At 40.1% G+C, this 16,723-nt stretch overlaps 1 protein-coding gene and 1 pseudogene across 5 annotated transcripts in view; one reads left to right on the top strand and one right to left on the bottom strand.

The window, feature by feature from the left end:
- The window catches only part of Tmem245 (transmembrane protein 245), a 99,719-nt gene that overhangs the window by 63,116 nt on the left and 19,880 nt on the right, over positions 1 to 16,723 (bottom strand). For 3 of the 5 annotated variants that reach the window (XM_074051310.1, XM_074051312.1, XM_020175904.2), the window contains exons 4-7: positions 7,295 to 7,411; positions 5,089 to 5,322; positions 2,105 to 2,274; positions 973 to 996 (exon numbers count right to left, since the gene is read on the bottom strand). In XM_074051310.1, coding sequence (XP_073907411.1) covers positions 973 to 996; positions 2,105 to 2,274; positions 5,089 to 5,322; positions 7,295 to 7,411 — 545 coding nt within the window. The remainder of the gene's footprint in view (positions 1 to 972; positions 997 to 2,104; positions 2,275 to 5,088; positions 5,323 to 7,294; positions 7,412 to 16,723) is intronic. The other 2 variants (XM_074051311.1, XM_020175905.2) reach the window with 1 other exon arrangement.
- LOC109694144 (ubiquitin-like modifier-activating enzyme 1 pseudogene) lies at positions 10,301 to 13,581 on the top strand (annotated as a pseudogene).

Here is a 16,723-nt window from a genome sequence, read left to right as displayed (position 1 = left end):
TTTCAAGAAATACCACATCTTTCTTAAAGCCTGCTATAGTATTTTCACCAAAGATTTTGAGTCTTAGATATAATACAGTAATACATATAAACAATGGCACCTCTTGTTATCTGTCCTGAGGATTTGTTGAAAGTAACTCAAACACTATTATATTTGGACTATATGATAAAGGTACAGCATTCCTAATATATAAGGATTATCCTTACTGAAGTTATCTGAACTGTACCTATTATAATTCCATGCCAACCAAGGGAAGCAGCTACCAAAGACAAAACCTCACACCAGGAAACACACAAAATTACATGTCAGAGGCCATGACTACAGGTTTGTCTAAGTTAAAAATAAAGTTATCAAATGCTACTTAACAAAAAAAAGAGAATATATAAAAATGGACAGTTAAGGAAACCACACAAATATGTCAGTTTTTAAATTTTTTCTTTGTCATTTACAGAAAAAGTAGCAAAAGTCCTCTTTCCTATACAGTAACTACTGCCTAATGCGTTTTTCACACATCAAAGGAAACTAGAGTCAGGCATAGTGGTACAAGCCTATAATTACAGCACTTGGGAGGCTAAGGCAAGAGGATGGTGAGTTCAAGACCAGCCTGAGCTACATAACTAGACCTTGTCTAGCAGAAAGAGAAAGAGAGAGGCAGAGAGAAACATTATCATCACATTATAGAAAAAAGAAACAAATCACTTACAGTGGATAGGACTATAAGACAGAACCTCTTACAAATACTTGAGCAAAGAAATGCCATCACATCCTAATAGGCTTTGATGAGGTTTTAGCAAATTACACTGTCAGTATTCATGCTTCATGACCTTCCATAGCTTATAAATATAATTTTATAAACAGAAGTTTAGTTTGATATATGGACAGAAACACGGTGAGAAAGGAGATAGTGGTGGGTAGCAGGGAGACAGAGATGCAGAATTCAAAAGTAAAAACAACATCCACAAGTGCATTTACCTTCTTATTTAGCCAGTGCCAGAGCTTGAGGATAGGGGTAAGATGAGAAAGAGAAGATAAGAACAGTGGCATATCATTAGAGAATGCAGTAACAGTATGAAAAGAAAAGGAAGTCACTAAGTATGAGAAGGAAACTGTCAGGGAAAACTAGAGGGAAAAAAGCAATGCATTAAAAATTTTATCAGGAGAATATAGTATTTCTTTAAGATAAACAATGATTGAAATAATAACCACAAAGGTTTTTTTTGGTAATTCAACAATTTAAAATACATAAAATAATCTGAATGTATGCAGGCTTGCAGTGCCTTTGCATTCCTACTGGTGCTTCCAAATCTGATCAGGCCTTATTTCTTCTGTGATGCTTCCTTTTCCCACCACCCCGTATCAACACAAGGCATTTCTTGCTCAAACACATGTATCCCACATATACTTTCCCTACACAAATTATAGCAACAGCTGACACATAGAGTACAACTGTCACTGACATAGGGAATTTCTATATATTAACTCATTTAACCCAACCAACTATTCTATGAGGTAAGTGCTAGTATACTCATTTTATTAATAAGGAAACCAAGGCACAAAGAAGTTAAGAAAACTGTCCAAGGTGAAAAGGCTAGGAAGTAGCAGACCTGAGATCTGAAGTCAGAGTTTAGATTTAATGTCTGTGTGTTTTAAGCCCTAGGCCTTCTGAGTTTTCATGAATTGCTGCCTCTTCCCACTAAACACAGCTTCTATGATTAAACTGATTTTCCGAAGAGCTTAACACAATATCTGACAAATAGGAATTAGTCCAAAACTATTCACTAAACTGAGCACTACCTACTTACCTAATTTTAAGCATACCACTTAACCTCCCTGGATTTCAGTTTGGTCCTAATGAAGTCTAGGAATTAAACTAGGTCTTTTGTAAAAATCCTTTTCTCCCATTTTTAAGAGAAAAAGCACACAATGCTTAATTAAACTGAATCCATTCTATCCATATGCAAACCATAATTCCAAACTTTAAAATTTCATTGTAGAATTAAATAGAAAATGTGTTATCAACAGTTACAAAACAACAATTTTATAAAATCAAATACTTCAAACCATGAAACATGAACCCCATTAAAAGTTCCAGCTCTTACAATACCTTGCTATCAACTTTTAACAAGAATTTTCCAAGCCCGATAATTGGCCATGGTGCTAAAGCCTCCTGCCGCTCCTTCAGGAAGCATTCAATAACTTGCCACCACACGCGGCAGCGTTTATCCAAGAAGTTCACAACTCCAAAGTGAATGACAAGCTTTTTGATTATCCAGACTGTAAAGAAGGTTAAAAAAAAAAAAAAAGGTATAACATGGAAAAGTTCCTTAATTTTCCTTTCTAAAACTAGTATTAAAATAAAGATCAATGTTAAAAAGGAAGGGGGAAAGTTCAAAATATTCAATACAGATGGAACTGGCTAAGTAACTTTTCACGTACCCACTACCTATATATCATCTTTGTGAAGTCTGAGTCCTTGGAGGAGTCAGGGATTATATTACAGTCCACATAAATGTAAGACACTCTTATCATGAAGACTGCAGTAACTACAATGGTCCTCACACCTCCCCCTTCCTTAGTAAAGAAAACTAACCCCTGACTTTCCTAATCTCCTTGGCTAGTACAGCTTGCCAAGTTTTGGTCTTTTTCTTAGATGTTTGGTAATTAACAACCAGAAAAGTATAAGGTGTTCCACACATATCATGATTTTATACCACCACTGCAGGATAACATTTTCAGCTTTGTTACTCTTTTGTCACTTGATGCTGTTCTGTAAATCTGAACAAATGCCAGGGATTTAGCTGAGAAGCCAGCTGAGTGCAAGCAGGACTGCTGCCAAGTGGCTCTGAGACTTTGCACTGCACAATTTCAGTGGGGGACCTACAAGATCACACTGGGAATGTCTCCCTCTGGAGCTGGGCAGAGCAATGGCGCTTCAAGGAGGGCTTAAGCTTTCTATTAAAGCCAACTAAGAAGGTGGAGGGATCAGAAGAAAATGTTACTGATCTGTGAGGTTTGTCTTGAAGTCTGGACCTGGACAACTGCTTCTCTCCTCTATGTTTTCCCTACCTCTGGGGATTTATGTTCTTTGCCCTGACCTTATAACCTGAAGGTTCAGTTTAATATGTTAAATCATGAGTTCAGTTTGACATACCAGTTCAACAATTCTTTCATTAGCATTTTTAAATCCCTAGACAAGCTTCTATAGTTTCTAGAGTTCTTATAGCTTCCAGTTCCTACAGTTTCCCACTGTATTATGAACTGTAGAAAATCTTTCAGGAGTCACCTGTTCACAGTCTGCCCTGCCAAAGCCATGCCAACTTCCTTTGATGACCAGAACATTGAGCTATGACTAGAAGAAATCTATCTCCTACTAACAGACTTTAAGGAAGAGAGAATTCCTATAGCACCCTAACATGATTTGTCAGCAAGAAATCATCTGGCAAAAACCAGAAAGAGAGGCACAATCTAGAAAAGCAATTTAAACTATGTCTCATTGAGCATTTGTGTAAATCCCTTAAGAGAATGCTTCATTGTGACTTGCTTAATTACAACTGTATCTTGTTACAAGATGAGGACATAAGAAGAAGATGTAAACTTTGATTACTTATATTGTATGTTCCCTGAGGGCAGACACTATACAGTGCTCTGGTCAAAGTAAATGTTCAAAATAATAGTTAACTATTTCATGAGCTGGCCAATTTAATTAGAATAATAAATGGCGAAAACTATCTAGAAGGTAAATGGACAAATAAGTTTATATTTGGGGGCCACTAGAGAGAACAGGTTTCCAAAAATCGTGTTTTAATCAATGATGAAAAATCTTGCTGTAGGAGATAAGGACTAGTCAAATTGAGAAGAACCCTGGATCTTAATAAATTTGGCATATACTAAATCACAAGAGGAAAGCCTAAATAATCAGAAAGTATCAAAAATTGTGCTTCTATAATGCACCTGAGTCAGAGAAAATTCTTTCTTACTCTTGCCAGCCTTAGAAGATAGCTTTAGCAAAAATCAATACAATAGAGGTGAGCCTTAAATAATCACAGTACAGTATTATGGTATGAAGACCTGACTTAATGATTTATGGAAAAGCATTTTGATATAATACAGGACATATATACACACATACACACATACTTGAGGGCATATATATACACATACTTGTAATTTGATTTTTTAGAAAACTCAAGATTTTGCATACATACAATCCTCAAAGCTGACATTTCCTTTGGATTAAAAATGCAATGTAAAATGTGCTTCCTTAAGAGCAGCTCTTACTGGGGTAACTGGAGAGACAATTGAGTACTTGTTCCATAAGGAACTATTTAAAGTACAGCAAATGGGTACAGATACCATTTACTTAGCCTTTTTTGGCCTGTCCATTAACTACAGTAGCTTGACTAGTTTGGGGTAAAGTGCTAATTAGTTGATTTTCTGATTCAGGAGCAGCTTGTTCATATATGCCACAGAAAATCTAGCATTACAAGGTACTATTGTCAATAACATGCTTGTTGGTTCAAAGATCCACTTATCTTATCTTATCTGGAGCCCAAGGACTTGAGGGAAACTGAGATGTGTCTTTGCTCAACTCTAGGATATAGTTATAGGTCTCAAGAAAGAACAAGGAGCATATAAATGCACCTTGCCTTGGAGGTTGGATGACATCAAAAAGGGAATTTTCGAAGCTTTCCTTATACAACCTAGCTGTTCAAGTTAGCATACTGTCATTTTCATCTTCCTAATTAAACTGCTTTAAAAAAAAAAAGAAAGAAAGCAAAAAGAACATCTCTCAAAATTCAACCATAAACCCTCAAACTACTGTCAATTCTCTGAGGAGTAGTTCGATACCTCAAATACTACATGAAATTGTATGAGGCTAAATGTATTTCAAACTTAAATCTGAAATACTAAAGAAGTTTCAAAGTAATAAATCTTCAGAATAATGTTTGCTCATGACTTAAATGCAAATATATAGCTGTCTTATTTTAAATGATAGTAAAATTAACTCAAGTATTAAAGTCCAATAGTAACAAAAGAAGGAAAAAGTCTTCAGAGACAAGACAAGATCACACTTAACCATCTAACAACCTGCAACAGGGACTGGCAGCAACTGCACGATCCACAAGTTCAGCCAGACCTGGACAGCAATGATGGCCCAGCTGAGAGACACAAAATAAATGTCACTAGTTTTCTTCTTTCTGAGAAATGTTCCAATTTCAGGCCTTGGTCTGCCCAGAGTGGGTGAAGAGGAAGAGGGTGAAGAAGGGGAAGAGGGTGAAGAAGAAGACAATGTTGGAGGGGGTCCTCCCTTGTCCGCAGATTCTGAAAAGGGAAAGAAAATATTACATACCATATTGACTTATATTAGGAAATAGTAATACAAAGTAATTTGTTAGGTTACCCTGCTTTAAGCCTTCAAAATACACTTTAATAGTATATATAGCACATTAAGTATTTGCACATGCACTGAAAAACTTGTGGAGAATTACATTGCTGAAGAGAATTAAATTTGTTAGGGGGCGTAAGGTTGAGGGATAGGGTCATTTTTACTTTATATTGTTGACATTTTTATGACTATTATATACATATCATTTAAACAAAATAAATTTTAAAAAATATGACAAAGTAGTTGAGAATTATACTTATCCATAAAAGGTATTAAAACCATGTAAAGCAACAACACACATACTAAAACTTCCACATTTAAGAATTCTTGCCGGGTGTAGTGGCTTATACCTGTAATCCCAGCTACTCAGGAGGTAGAGATCAGAAGGAGTGTGGTTCAAGGCTAGCTAGGGTAAAAAGTTTGCAAGACCCTATCTCAACCAACAAAAAGTTGGGCATGGTGGTTCACCTGTCATCCCAGCTATGCAGGAAGTATAAATAGGAAGATCAGTCCAGGCAGGTCCAAGCATAAACATCAGACCCTATTTGAAAAATAACTAAAGCCAAAAGAGGTGGGAACTTAGTTCAAGTGGTAGAGTGCCTGCCTAGCAAGCTCAAAGCCCTGAGTTCAACCCCCATGACCCCTCAAAAAATAACGAATTCTTCCTTTTTTGCTGTTTTTATAGTTCTGGGGATCAAACCAAGGGCCTCATGCTTGCTAGGCAAGTGCTCTGCCAATGAGCTATATCCCCCAGACCTCCTTCTCTTTTAATAGAATTTCAGATTTATTTACAAGCATTTCTGACACAATACAACTTTCAAGGTCACTTCACATAAAATAGAACCAAATGCTCTTACAGGAACCCAGAACACTCAAACAAGTCTTTTGTTTGACTCTTAGCTCTGAACCTCAGGGAAGAATGTTAGTGAGATGAGCTAACTTAACATGGTCCAAATTTTCTCAGCCATCAAATTTACTCACAGCTAAACATTTAACATTAAAAGAAACACCAAGGAAATTATCATGCAGCACTCAATGGGGCTACCATGTGGCTGCTTAGGAAAATTATGAAATAACAGGGAAGTCAGTCCCAGTTAAATATTTAGTGAGCACCTGAAGTCAATACTTTAAGAAGAGCTCAATATAAATGTTCCCTAACTCCAAATACCCCTGTCACTAGTGTACATTTCGGCACAGACCAAGATGGCCTTTCATATTCCTAAACTCTGTGACAGTACAGTATGGGCCAAAACTGGCAAATCTATCAGCTGGATCTCTTAGGAACCTGCGACTCCAGAAGCCAGAGAACCTGTTTAGGGAAATATACAGCATGCAAATCAAACTTTTAGAAGAAACACAAGAGAAAGAATGTGAGAGAAACGGATGGCTAGAACATGGAAAATAAAAGTGCTCCTCCCACTCAAAAAAGAACAAGAACGAGAGAGAGAAATAGAGACACACACAGCGTGTGCTGGGGAAGAAAAGAAAATACAACAGAAGAGATAGAGCAAATAAAGCAATGCAGGAGAACTGACAGCTGCAGACAAAAGAAATAGAAAATGAGAAACCGAGATGAGAAAGCACAGGGCAGAAAGGTACTGAAAAATATGACACCAAAAAAAGTAGTAACATAAGTGAGAGAATAAAAGATAAACAAGAAAAGCAACTTTTAAAAGAGGGTGGAAGAATAACCAAGATAGGAAACCCAAGAAGGCAAATGATAAAACACATTAAAAAGTAATATATGAGGCCAAAAGTGAGAGGGAAAAGATGTAAAAAACAGTAATCAGAGAGAAAAAAATGAAGGACCAGCTTAAGTAGCATTTTATGATGCCGGTATCCTTCATAATTCTGTATTTACACCTCATTTTCCAAAGTAATTTTGAATGCCTTCACAGCATCAATCACCTGGAGGCCGAGTGGAGGGCTGGTCTTCACTACTTGACTCATACCCTGTGATGGAGATGGCCAAGTTTGCTAGAGTAGAAGCTGCCATGGAGATAACTTGCCCTGGTAATTCTGCCCCTGTGGGGGACAAAAAAAAAAAAAATGCAGTTTTTTAAAAACTCTTTAAAGCAAATGAACAAAACAGAAAATAACTACTGCAAATTTAAACATAATCCTAAGTTTTCAACAGGCAAAAAACAAAGTAGTTCTGACCCCCCACACACACTCCCTTCAACCTGGACCAGTGGTTCTTCACTGAGGAAGAAATGCTTGAAAATCAGCAGATGTAACTCCTTGGACCTTCTGTGTACCTTCTTCATTTGGGAACTTTATATACAAATTTCTATATAGGAATTTGAAGTGTCAGGATTGTATTTTTTACAATTTTTCTTTTTGGCAGTACTGGGATTTGAACTCAGGGTCTCACACACTTGAGCCACACTTCCAGCTCTCTCTTTTCTTTCCTTTTCTTGTTTTGCTTTGGTTATTTTTCATATGGGGTCTTATTTTTGCCTGAGCTAGCCTCAGACCACAATTCTCCTACATACTCCGCCTATCTAGCATGTACCACTATACCTGACTTGTTCACTGAGATGGGGTCTCACTAACATTTCGTACAGGCTGGCCTCAAATCACAATTGTTCCAACTTCTGCCTCCCAAGTAACTGGGATTGTAGACATGAGCAACTGTGCCTAGCCACAGGTTGTTTTTAATGCATTCTTCTGTTGATAAACATTGCCACACCAAGTATGAAAGCTTCCTGAACTGTCTTACTCTATTTTGTCTACTAAGTTGTAGTACAGTATGTGAGAGCCCACATTTGGCGTTTTCAGTTATAACATTCCACAAATGAACAAGCAAATACATGGATATTATGCAAAACTACATAAATCTACAAAGTAAATAACTCAGTACAAACAAAAATCTACCACTTAGAAATCTAAAAGAATATCATTGTATGTTCTCATGTTACTACATTCAAATAAAATATTGACTGGCAAATGAGATCTGTCTGGAATGATCAATCTTTGACCTGCTATAGCAGACTAGCTCATACTACACTAGCTTCTAGTACATTTTCTTGCACACTAGAAGCTGGAAAGCAAAGGCTGCATTTCTGAGTCTTCCTTGCAGAAAAAAAATCTCATGTTTCTACCAAGCACATAGACCGTGCATGGCATAATGACAGGGTGTCACACTGTACCTTGAAAGCCACACAGTTCTCATGTTAAACAGTCATGGAAGCACACGGTTTTTATCCAGCAAATTAGCAAAAGTTCCAGGAATTCTGATATCTGATTTATAACTTCAGAGCAAGCAGCAGCAGTCATAGCCTCTGCTCAAATAGTCCTTTGGTGTCACTGAAAATTTCTCCTGATTGCATTGCTTCTGTCTATGTAAAAGCCGAGCTTAAATGTCTGGCCCTTCCAAAACATGTGCATGCAAAACTTCTAAATGCTAACCCAAACCTCTTCTATTTATACCAGCTAGAATGGATTCTACTATCCACACTTTAAAGAACACCTGCCATTCCTAGTCACCAAATCACATACCCACACTCACATGGCTAGAACCTTACTTTAGTAAGTCAATACTTACTTTGACCACAGAGAATTCTGCCAAGATAATGAAAAGTCACAACCCTTCAGAAAGCCAATGTAATTTCACTCCAGATTAACCTCACATACCCAACAAATTCAAGGGTGGCAATCCACCAAAGATAAGCAAACCAAAGCCTGAAATGGCTCTTCAGTAGATTTAGCCATTAGGATCAAGAGCATTCACTTAGTTCAATCATGCCCTGTCCATCCTCCAACAAATGTACCTGTAACCTGAAAAGTTTATTTTTAGACAATCAGAGAGAAATTCAAACTCACAATCTAGGAAGAAAGCATAAGTTATATATCTGGATTAGGACTTCATTCTCCTGATACATGAATCCAAATCCTTGAGAGACACCAATAAGAGGGCAAGAACTAAGAGAAAGACAGTGTCTTTCATGTCTTCCATGTCCTTGTTACACACTACTGTGTTTTAAGGATAAAGACAAAGGTCCAGCCCCCATGAAGTCTGGTTAAAAAAAAAAAAAAAGACATATATAAATAAAAGAACCACACATAAAATGTATGCCAACAAATCAGAATAGTTATATACAGACCGGATATTTTGTGAGCTCCTAAGACAAGAATATGACATAAGTCTGGATAATCAGACAATGGAAAGGTTTTTCTTCAGAAATGAAAATGGATAAGGGACAAGAGGGAAGTAACCAAAGGAATGTAAAGAAGAACTTTCTCGATAGAAGAAGTGTGCAGAAGGGATGTAAAAAGAGCGTGACGTGTGAAAGATAGCAAAAGAAGGTAAGTGACAGTTAATAAGAAGGTAGTATTAAATACACAGGGCTGGAGAAGTACACCAGATGTCAGTCACAGAAGAACATAGTCAGATCTGTAGTCTTTATGCAAAGAGGAGAAGGAAAAAACTGAAATTCTAAACAGGATAATCTTTTTTTTTTCACAGAAATTCTATTCAGATAAATGTAGATTCACATGTAGTTATATAAACGAAATAATCCCTGCCTCTCCTTTACTCCATTTCCCCCTTGGTAACATCTCTCAGAACTGTAGTACAATACTGTAACCAGGTTATCAGCAGGAATACAAGATACAGAGCAGTGTCCTCACTATAAGGATCCTTTCCATTGCCCTTTCATAATTGCACTTACCCACTTCCCTCCCTGTAAATAAGTGATCAGTTCTGAAATATAAAAAGATCATTCTTGTTTGTCTGGAGAAATACAGGCTAGAGGCAACCTGGTGTGGGTTCAGAGAGATGTTACTGCAAGACATGATGACAGTAATGGTCTACAGTGGTAACAGGCGACACAGAAAAGTGACTGGACTCAAGAGATAGGAAGGAGTGAAGGAGGACCACCCTCACTGATAAACTAACATTAAGAATTAGAGATGAAGGGATCTAAGTTTCTACATTATAGTCAGGTAACATGTAAGGAATCTGAATGAAGATTTTGGAGACACCAGAGTTCCACTGAGACTTCACACAGAAGCTTCACAAATAAACTGACCACACCAGAGACAGGACAGGATTAACTTTTCAGAAGTGTACACAGGAGAGATCTCTTAGGTAGGTCCCATTCAAGAGCAAAGTTTGGGTCGGCACCAGCGGCTCACATCTGTAATCCCAGCTCCCCTGCCCAGTCCCTGTTATTCGAAGTGTCCTCAGTGCCAAGCAATGGAATGGCAAAGAACAGCAGCGAAGCAGACATAGATGAGGGTCTTTACTCCCAGCATCTGTACATGTTGGGCCATGAGACAATGAAGTGGCTCCAGACATCCAGCATCCTGGTCTTGGGCCTGTGGAATTTGGGCATGGAGATCGTTAAGAACATCATCCTTGGCAGGGTTAAGGCTGTCACCCTACATGACCAGGGCACTGCCCAGTGGGCTGACCTGTCCTCCTAGTTCTACCTGCAGAGGAGGATATCAGTTAAAAACTGGACCAAGGTGTTCCAGTCCTGCCTTCTGAACTCAACAGCTACATGCCTGTCACTGCCTACACTGGGCCCCTTTTTGAGGACTTCCTTAATGGCTTCGAGGTGATGGTCCTCACCAACACTCTTGAAGGAGCAGCTCCAAGTAGGTGAATTCTGTCACAGCCATGGCATCAAGCTGGTGGTGGCAGACACTCGAGGCCTATTTGGACTTTGGAGAGGAAATGGTCCCCACAGATTCCAATGGGGAGCAGCCACTCAGTGCTATGGCTTCTGTGGTCACCAAGGTTTCTATGGTTACCTGCCTGGAGGAGGCCCGACATGGATTTGAGAGTGGCGACTTTGTCTCCTTTTCAGAAGTACAGGACATGATTCAACTCAATGGAAGTCAGTCCACAGAGATCGAAGTCCTGAGTCCTCACACCTTTAGCATCTGTGACTCCTCCAACTTCTCCAACTACATCCATGGGGGCATCGTCAGTTAGATCAAAGTACCTACGAAGATTAGCTTTAAATCTTTGCCGGCTTCACTGGCTGAGCTTGACTTTGTGATGACAGACTTCACCAAGTTTGCTCACTCTGCCCAGCTGTACGTTGGGTTCCAGGCTCTGCACCAATTCTGTGCTCAATACAACCGGCCACCTCGACCTCACAATGAGGAGTATGCAATAGAAGTTGTGGCCCTAGCAAAGGCTGTGAATGCTCAAGCCCTACCCACAGTGCAGCAGGACAACTTGGATGAAGACCTTATTCGGAAACTGGCCTATGTGGTTGCTGGGGATCTAGCAACCACAAACACTTTCACTGGGGGCTTGGCTGCCCAGGAGGTCATGAAGGCCTGTTCTGGGAAGTTTATGCCCATCATGCAGTGGCTGTACTTTGATGTCCTGAGTGTGTCCCTGAGGACAAAGAGGCCCTCACAGAGAACAAGTGCCTACCTCGTCAGAACCGTTATGATGGACAGGTGGCTGTATTTGGCTCAGACCTGCAAGAGAAGCCGGGCAAGCAGAAGTACTTCTTAATGGGTGCAGGGCACCATTGGCTGTGAGCTGCTCAAGAATTTTGATATGATTGGGCTGGGCTGTGAGGAGGGTAGAGAAATCATTGTCACAGACATGGACACCACTGAGAAATCAAATCTGAACTAACAGTTTCTGTTTTGGCCCTGGGATGTCACAAAGTTAAAAGTCTGATACAGCCACTGCAGCTGTGCACCAGATGAATCCCACACATCCATGTGACAAGCCACCAGAACCATGTGGGTCCTGACACTGTGTACATCTATGGTGACGATTTTTTTCCAAAACCTGGATAGCGTAGCCAATGCCCTGGACAACGGAGGATGCCCACATGTACGTGGATTGCTGCTGCATATACTACCAGAAGCCGCTGCTGGAGACAGGCAACCTGGGCACCAACGACAACGTGCAGGTGGTGATTCCCTTTCTGACAGAGTCCTACAGCACCAGCCAGGATCCAACGGAGAGGTCTATTCCCACCTGTAACCTAAAAAACGTCCCCAATGCCATTGAGCACACTCTGCAGTGGGCTCAGGATGAGTCTGAAGGCCTTTTCAAGCAATCAGCAGAAAATGTCAACCAGTACCTCACAGACCCCCAGTTTGTGGAGCGAACACTGCAGCTGATGGGTACTCAGCCATTGCAGGTGCTGGAGGCTGTGCAGCACAGCCTGGTATTCCAGAGACCACAGACCTAGGCTTACTGCGCGATCTGGGCCTGCTACCATTGGCATACCCAGAACACTAACAACATCTGGCAGCTGCTACATAACTTCCCTCCCAACCAGCTCACAAGCTTGGGAGCCCCGTACTGGTCTGGGCCCAAATGCTGTCTACACCCACTTAGTTTTGATGTCAACAATCCCCTGCATCTGGACTATGTGATGGCTGCTGCCAAGCTTTTTGTCCAGACCTATGGGCTGACTGGCTCTCAAGACCGATCTGCTATGGCTACACTCCTGTCTGTGCAGGTCCCCAAGTTTACTCCCAAATCTTGTATCAAGATCCATGTTTCTGACCAGGTGATGACAGCCATCTACAGGAGCTCAAGGCCACACTGCCTAGCCCAGACAAGCTAACTGGATTCAACATGTCCCCCACTGACTGAGAAGAATGATGACAGCAACTTCTACATGGATTTCATTATTGCTGCATCTAACCTCCAGGCAGGAAACTATGACCTTCCCCCTGCAGACCAGCACAAGAGCAAGCTGACTGCAGGAAAGATCATCTGAGTCATTGGCATAACCACAGCAGCTGTGGTTGGCCTTGTGTGTCTGGAGTTGTACAAGGTAGTACAGGGGCACCAACAGCTTGACTCATACAAGAACAGTTTCAACCCGGCCCTGCCCTTCTTCGGCTTTTCTGAGCCCCTTGCTGTACCGCATCACCAGTATTATGACCAAGAGTGGGATCACTTTGAGGTGCAGGGGCTGCAGCCTAACAGTGAGGAGACGACCCTCAAACAGTTCCTTGATTACTTTAAGACAGAGCACAAACTGGAGATCACCATGCTGTCCAAGGGTGTGTCCATGTTATATTCCTTCTTCATGTCAGCCACCAAGCTCAAGGAATGGTTAAATCAGCCAATGACAGAAACTCTAAGCCATGTGTCGAAGTGAAAGCCGGGCCACCATGTATGTGCAGGCACTGATGCTTGAGATGTGCTGTGCTGCAATGACGAAAGTGGCAAGCACGTCCAAGTCCCCTATGTATGATACACCATCCGCTGATCCCCCTTTACTGCCCTAGACTGTCCCCCCTACCCTTACAGTTCTGGGCTCCTACTTGGCCTCTGGCAGTGGTTCAGCTTGCCAATCCTGGTTGGTGTTACTTGTCACCCTTATCTGAACCCTTCTTGCAGCTGCTTTCTACCTTGTTTGGAATCCTAACAAAAAATTACTAACCCCCCACAAAAACAAAAACAAAAAAAAAAAAAAACAGAGGGCAGAGATCAGATCACGTTTCAAAGCCAGTCTAGGCAAATAGTTCGTGAGACCTTATCTCAAAAATACCTAACACAAAAAAAGCTGGTGGAGTGGCTCAAGATGTAGGCCCTGAGTTCAAGCCCCAGTACCGCAAAAAAAAACAACCAAAGTTTGGGAAGGCCTAATAGCCCAGGACAGTAAAACAGACATAGAAAAGGGAAAAGAAACTTCCAGTAGAAATACAAAATAAAACAACAAAGTATTTTTTTCTCCTACAAGATGAATGACTAGTCATTGGTCCTAAATTACTAAAAAGACCTCTGCACAAGCAATTCAATTAAATGGTGGCTCACTGTGGAGGAACCCTAAAAGCAGTTACTTGGTTTTCAAATAGCTACAGTATAACAAGATCATCTTAATTCTCCTCAAATAAACTTTCAGTTCACCTGCATTTTGACTTACATTGATAAATGCCCCCACTAAAGCATTCATTCACCAAGGAGGTGACTGGGCCATAAGCTAAGACAAGAGATCAAGACACTGGGCTCAAATTCAATTTAATGAATGCTGAAACTTTCAGTTACAAGTCAGTTTGTTAAGAGCTAATATAATGTAGTGTAGAATGTTTGGGGAGCACAGAGGATAAAAACCTAATCCATACTAGGTGGTCAAGGGAGGGTTTCCAAAGAAGCTATTTAAAAAGAATATTAAATTATGTCTCTGCCAGGGGTTGGTGGCTCATGCCTGTAATCCTAGCTTCTTGGGAGGCTGAGATTAGGAGAATCAAGGTATGAGCCAGCCTGTGCAAAAAGTTCATCTCCAAAATAACCAAAGCAAAATGGACTGCAGATGTGCCTCAAGTGGTAGAATACCTGCTTTGTGAGCACCTCCTCTGCAAGCACGAAGCCCCAGTCAAACAAAAAATATAAATTATGCTATCCTTTAAATTGGAACAAGTCTATCTTAGGGAAGGAAAAGGAGGCTAGTGCCTTAGAGGATAGGAGTAGAAACATGTTCCAAGACAAAAAAGCAGAGGAAGACCAAAAGGAAAGGCAATGTCCTCTTTTAAGAATGCCAAACAGTTCAATAAAGTAGAACATGGAGTACAATGAGAAGAGTGGATAGGTATGAGGAAGATGGAGACCACAGAATGGGAGGTCTCAGAGTTGCTGTGCACAGTGACAGGACAATTTAGGGCCTGTGGAAACAAGACTGTCCAGGTTTAAATCCCAAGGCCAGCCTTTACTACCTGGATGACCACGGGTGAGTGCTTAAAGAGCCTCCCTGTGGGCAAAATAAGGCTCACATAAATTCCTATTTCATATGAGACTCAAGTGAAACAATACATATAAAATGCTTGGCATGTAGAAACACTCAATAAATCTTAGCTACTATCATCAGACGTCAAAACTATCAGCTTTAACAGAATAAATGATACGCTTAAGCCTCTAGGACCCGTACAGTATTTCTCCACACTCTCATCTCATCTACTTAAGTCTTATTGCCCTTAGACTTTTTTAGATCTTCCCACATACTTATTGTAAATATCCTACACAGAATAGGAACTGAAAGACTTGAAGAAAACTAAAGGTAATAAATTAAATCTTCAAAACTGTGGTGGCCTAAAAACTAACTCTGTAACTTGCTGATATAAGTAAAATAGGTAGTAAATATTCAATAGCTTTTAGCTACATCCATGACTATGTACTATCACTAAAGTTAATATACAAATGATTCAGCAAATTTTTTAGACTGCCTCGAACTTCACAAACACATGAAAGGAGTAGCACACAAAGAAAATCAACAAAGATTATTTGAAAAATATGGATATAAAACTTGGCAACTGCTCTTATCAAACAGATATGCATTTTAATGAGTTCGATCTTAGTGGTATCCTTCAACACTTCAAAAGCCCCAAGGCTCTGTTCAGAAGAATGCCAGGATGGATTCTAGGCAAGGTCATGGTGTTAGATTAAAAGGGGAAAAAAAAAAAAAGATAAAAATAGGCACATAAACAAGGGAACATATCTTGGTACTCAAGGACTAAAAACCAAAAAAGGAAAGAGCATCCAAGGTTTCAAATATCAATCTCCACAGAGACTGGGCAGTATGATTCAGGGATCTACAAAAGTCCAACATAGCAAGTCACTGACCAGGACAGAAACTCAGTGTCTGGCACATAGAAACAGAACACAAGGGCAGATTAAAATCTCAATACAAGGAACTCAATAATGGGCAGACTAACGTTTTAATAATAATGAGAAAATATATTTTGAAACCAGTCTAAATAAGGAGATACTTCTTGATCTACCCAATTCTTTTTCAGTGATAGTGGCAGTTGCCAGAAATACATCCCAAGATGCTTGCTGGAAGGAGGCACTGCATACCAAGTAAAGCCTCCACAGCTTGCAAAGTTTCCTTTGAAGAAGGCTCTGTTTCCATTTTAACACGGATAATACATCTCCTCTCAACTGCTTCTAGTGTCACTTCACAAGGCCCTGGATGTGGACCAGAGGTTCCCCTAGACCTAATTAACTAACACCATAACTGCAGAGCAGAAGATGAGCAGTAACTTTAGTTCACTCCTGTTCTTTTTCTTATTCATGTTACATGGTATCTCAGACAACTACAACAACTACCAGGCCTTCCCTGCAAAGGTATAACTGGTCACTTACAATTACCAGTATCATGAAGAACAGCACTAGCTGTACTCAGTACCGTGCATACTGACTATGCAGCCTATTACAGCCACATCTGAAGCCTGTGGCCCTTACTTGTGAAGAAACCTTTCATAATCAGAACAAATATCATCCTGGGCCTAAGTTTCTCATCTGCAAAATAAGTATAAAAGCAGTTTCAGCTGATTGCTAAAAGCATTAACTATGATGGTCACACAAACAGGAGGCAGGAATAACGCTGGTGACCTCTTCTC

Source organism: Castor canadensis, chromosome 13 (assembly GCF_047511655.1).
Source record: "Castor canadensis chromosome 13, mCasCan1.hap1v2, whole genome shotgun sequence".
In the NCBI taxonomy this organism is placed as follows: Eukaryota; Metazoa; Chordata; class Mammalia; order Rodentia; family Castoridae; genus Castor; species Castor canadensis.
Note: the sequence above shows the minus strand (reverse complement) of the source record. Positions and strands in the feature narration are given on the sequence as shown.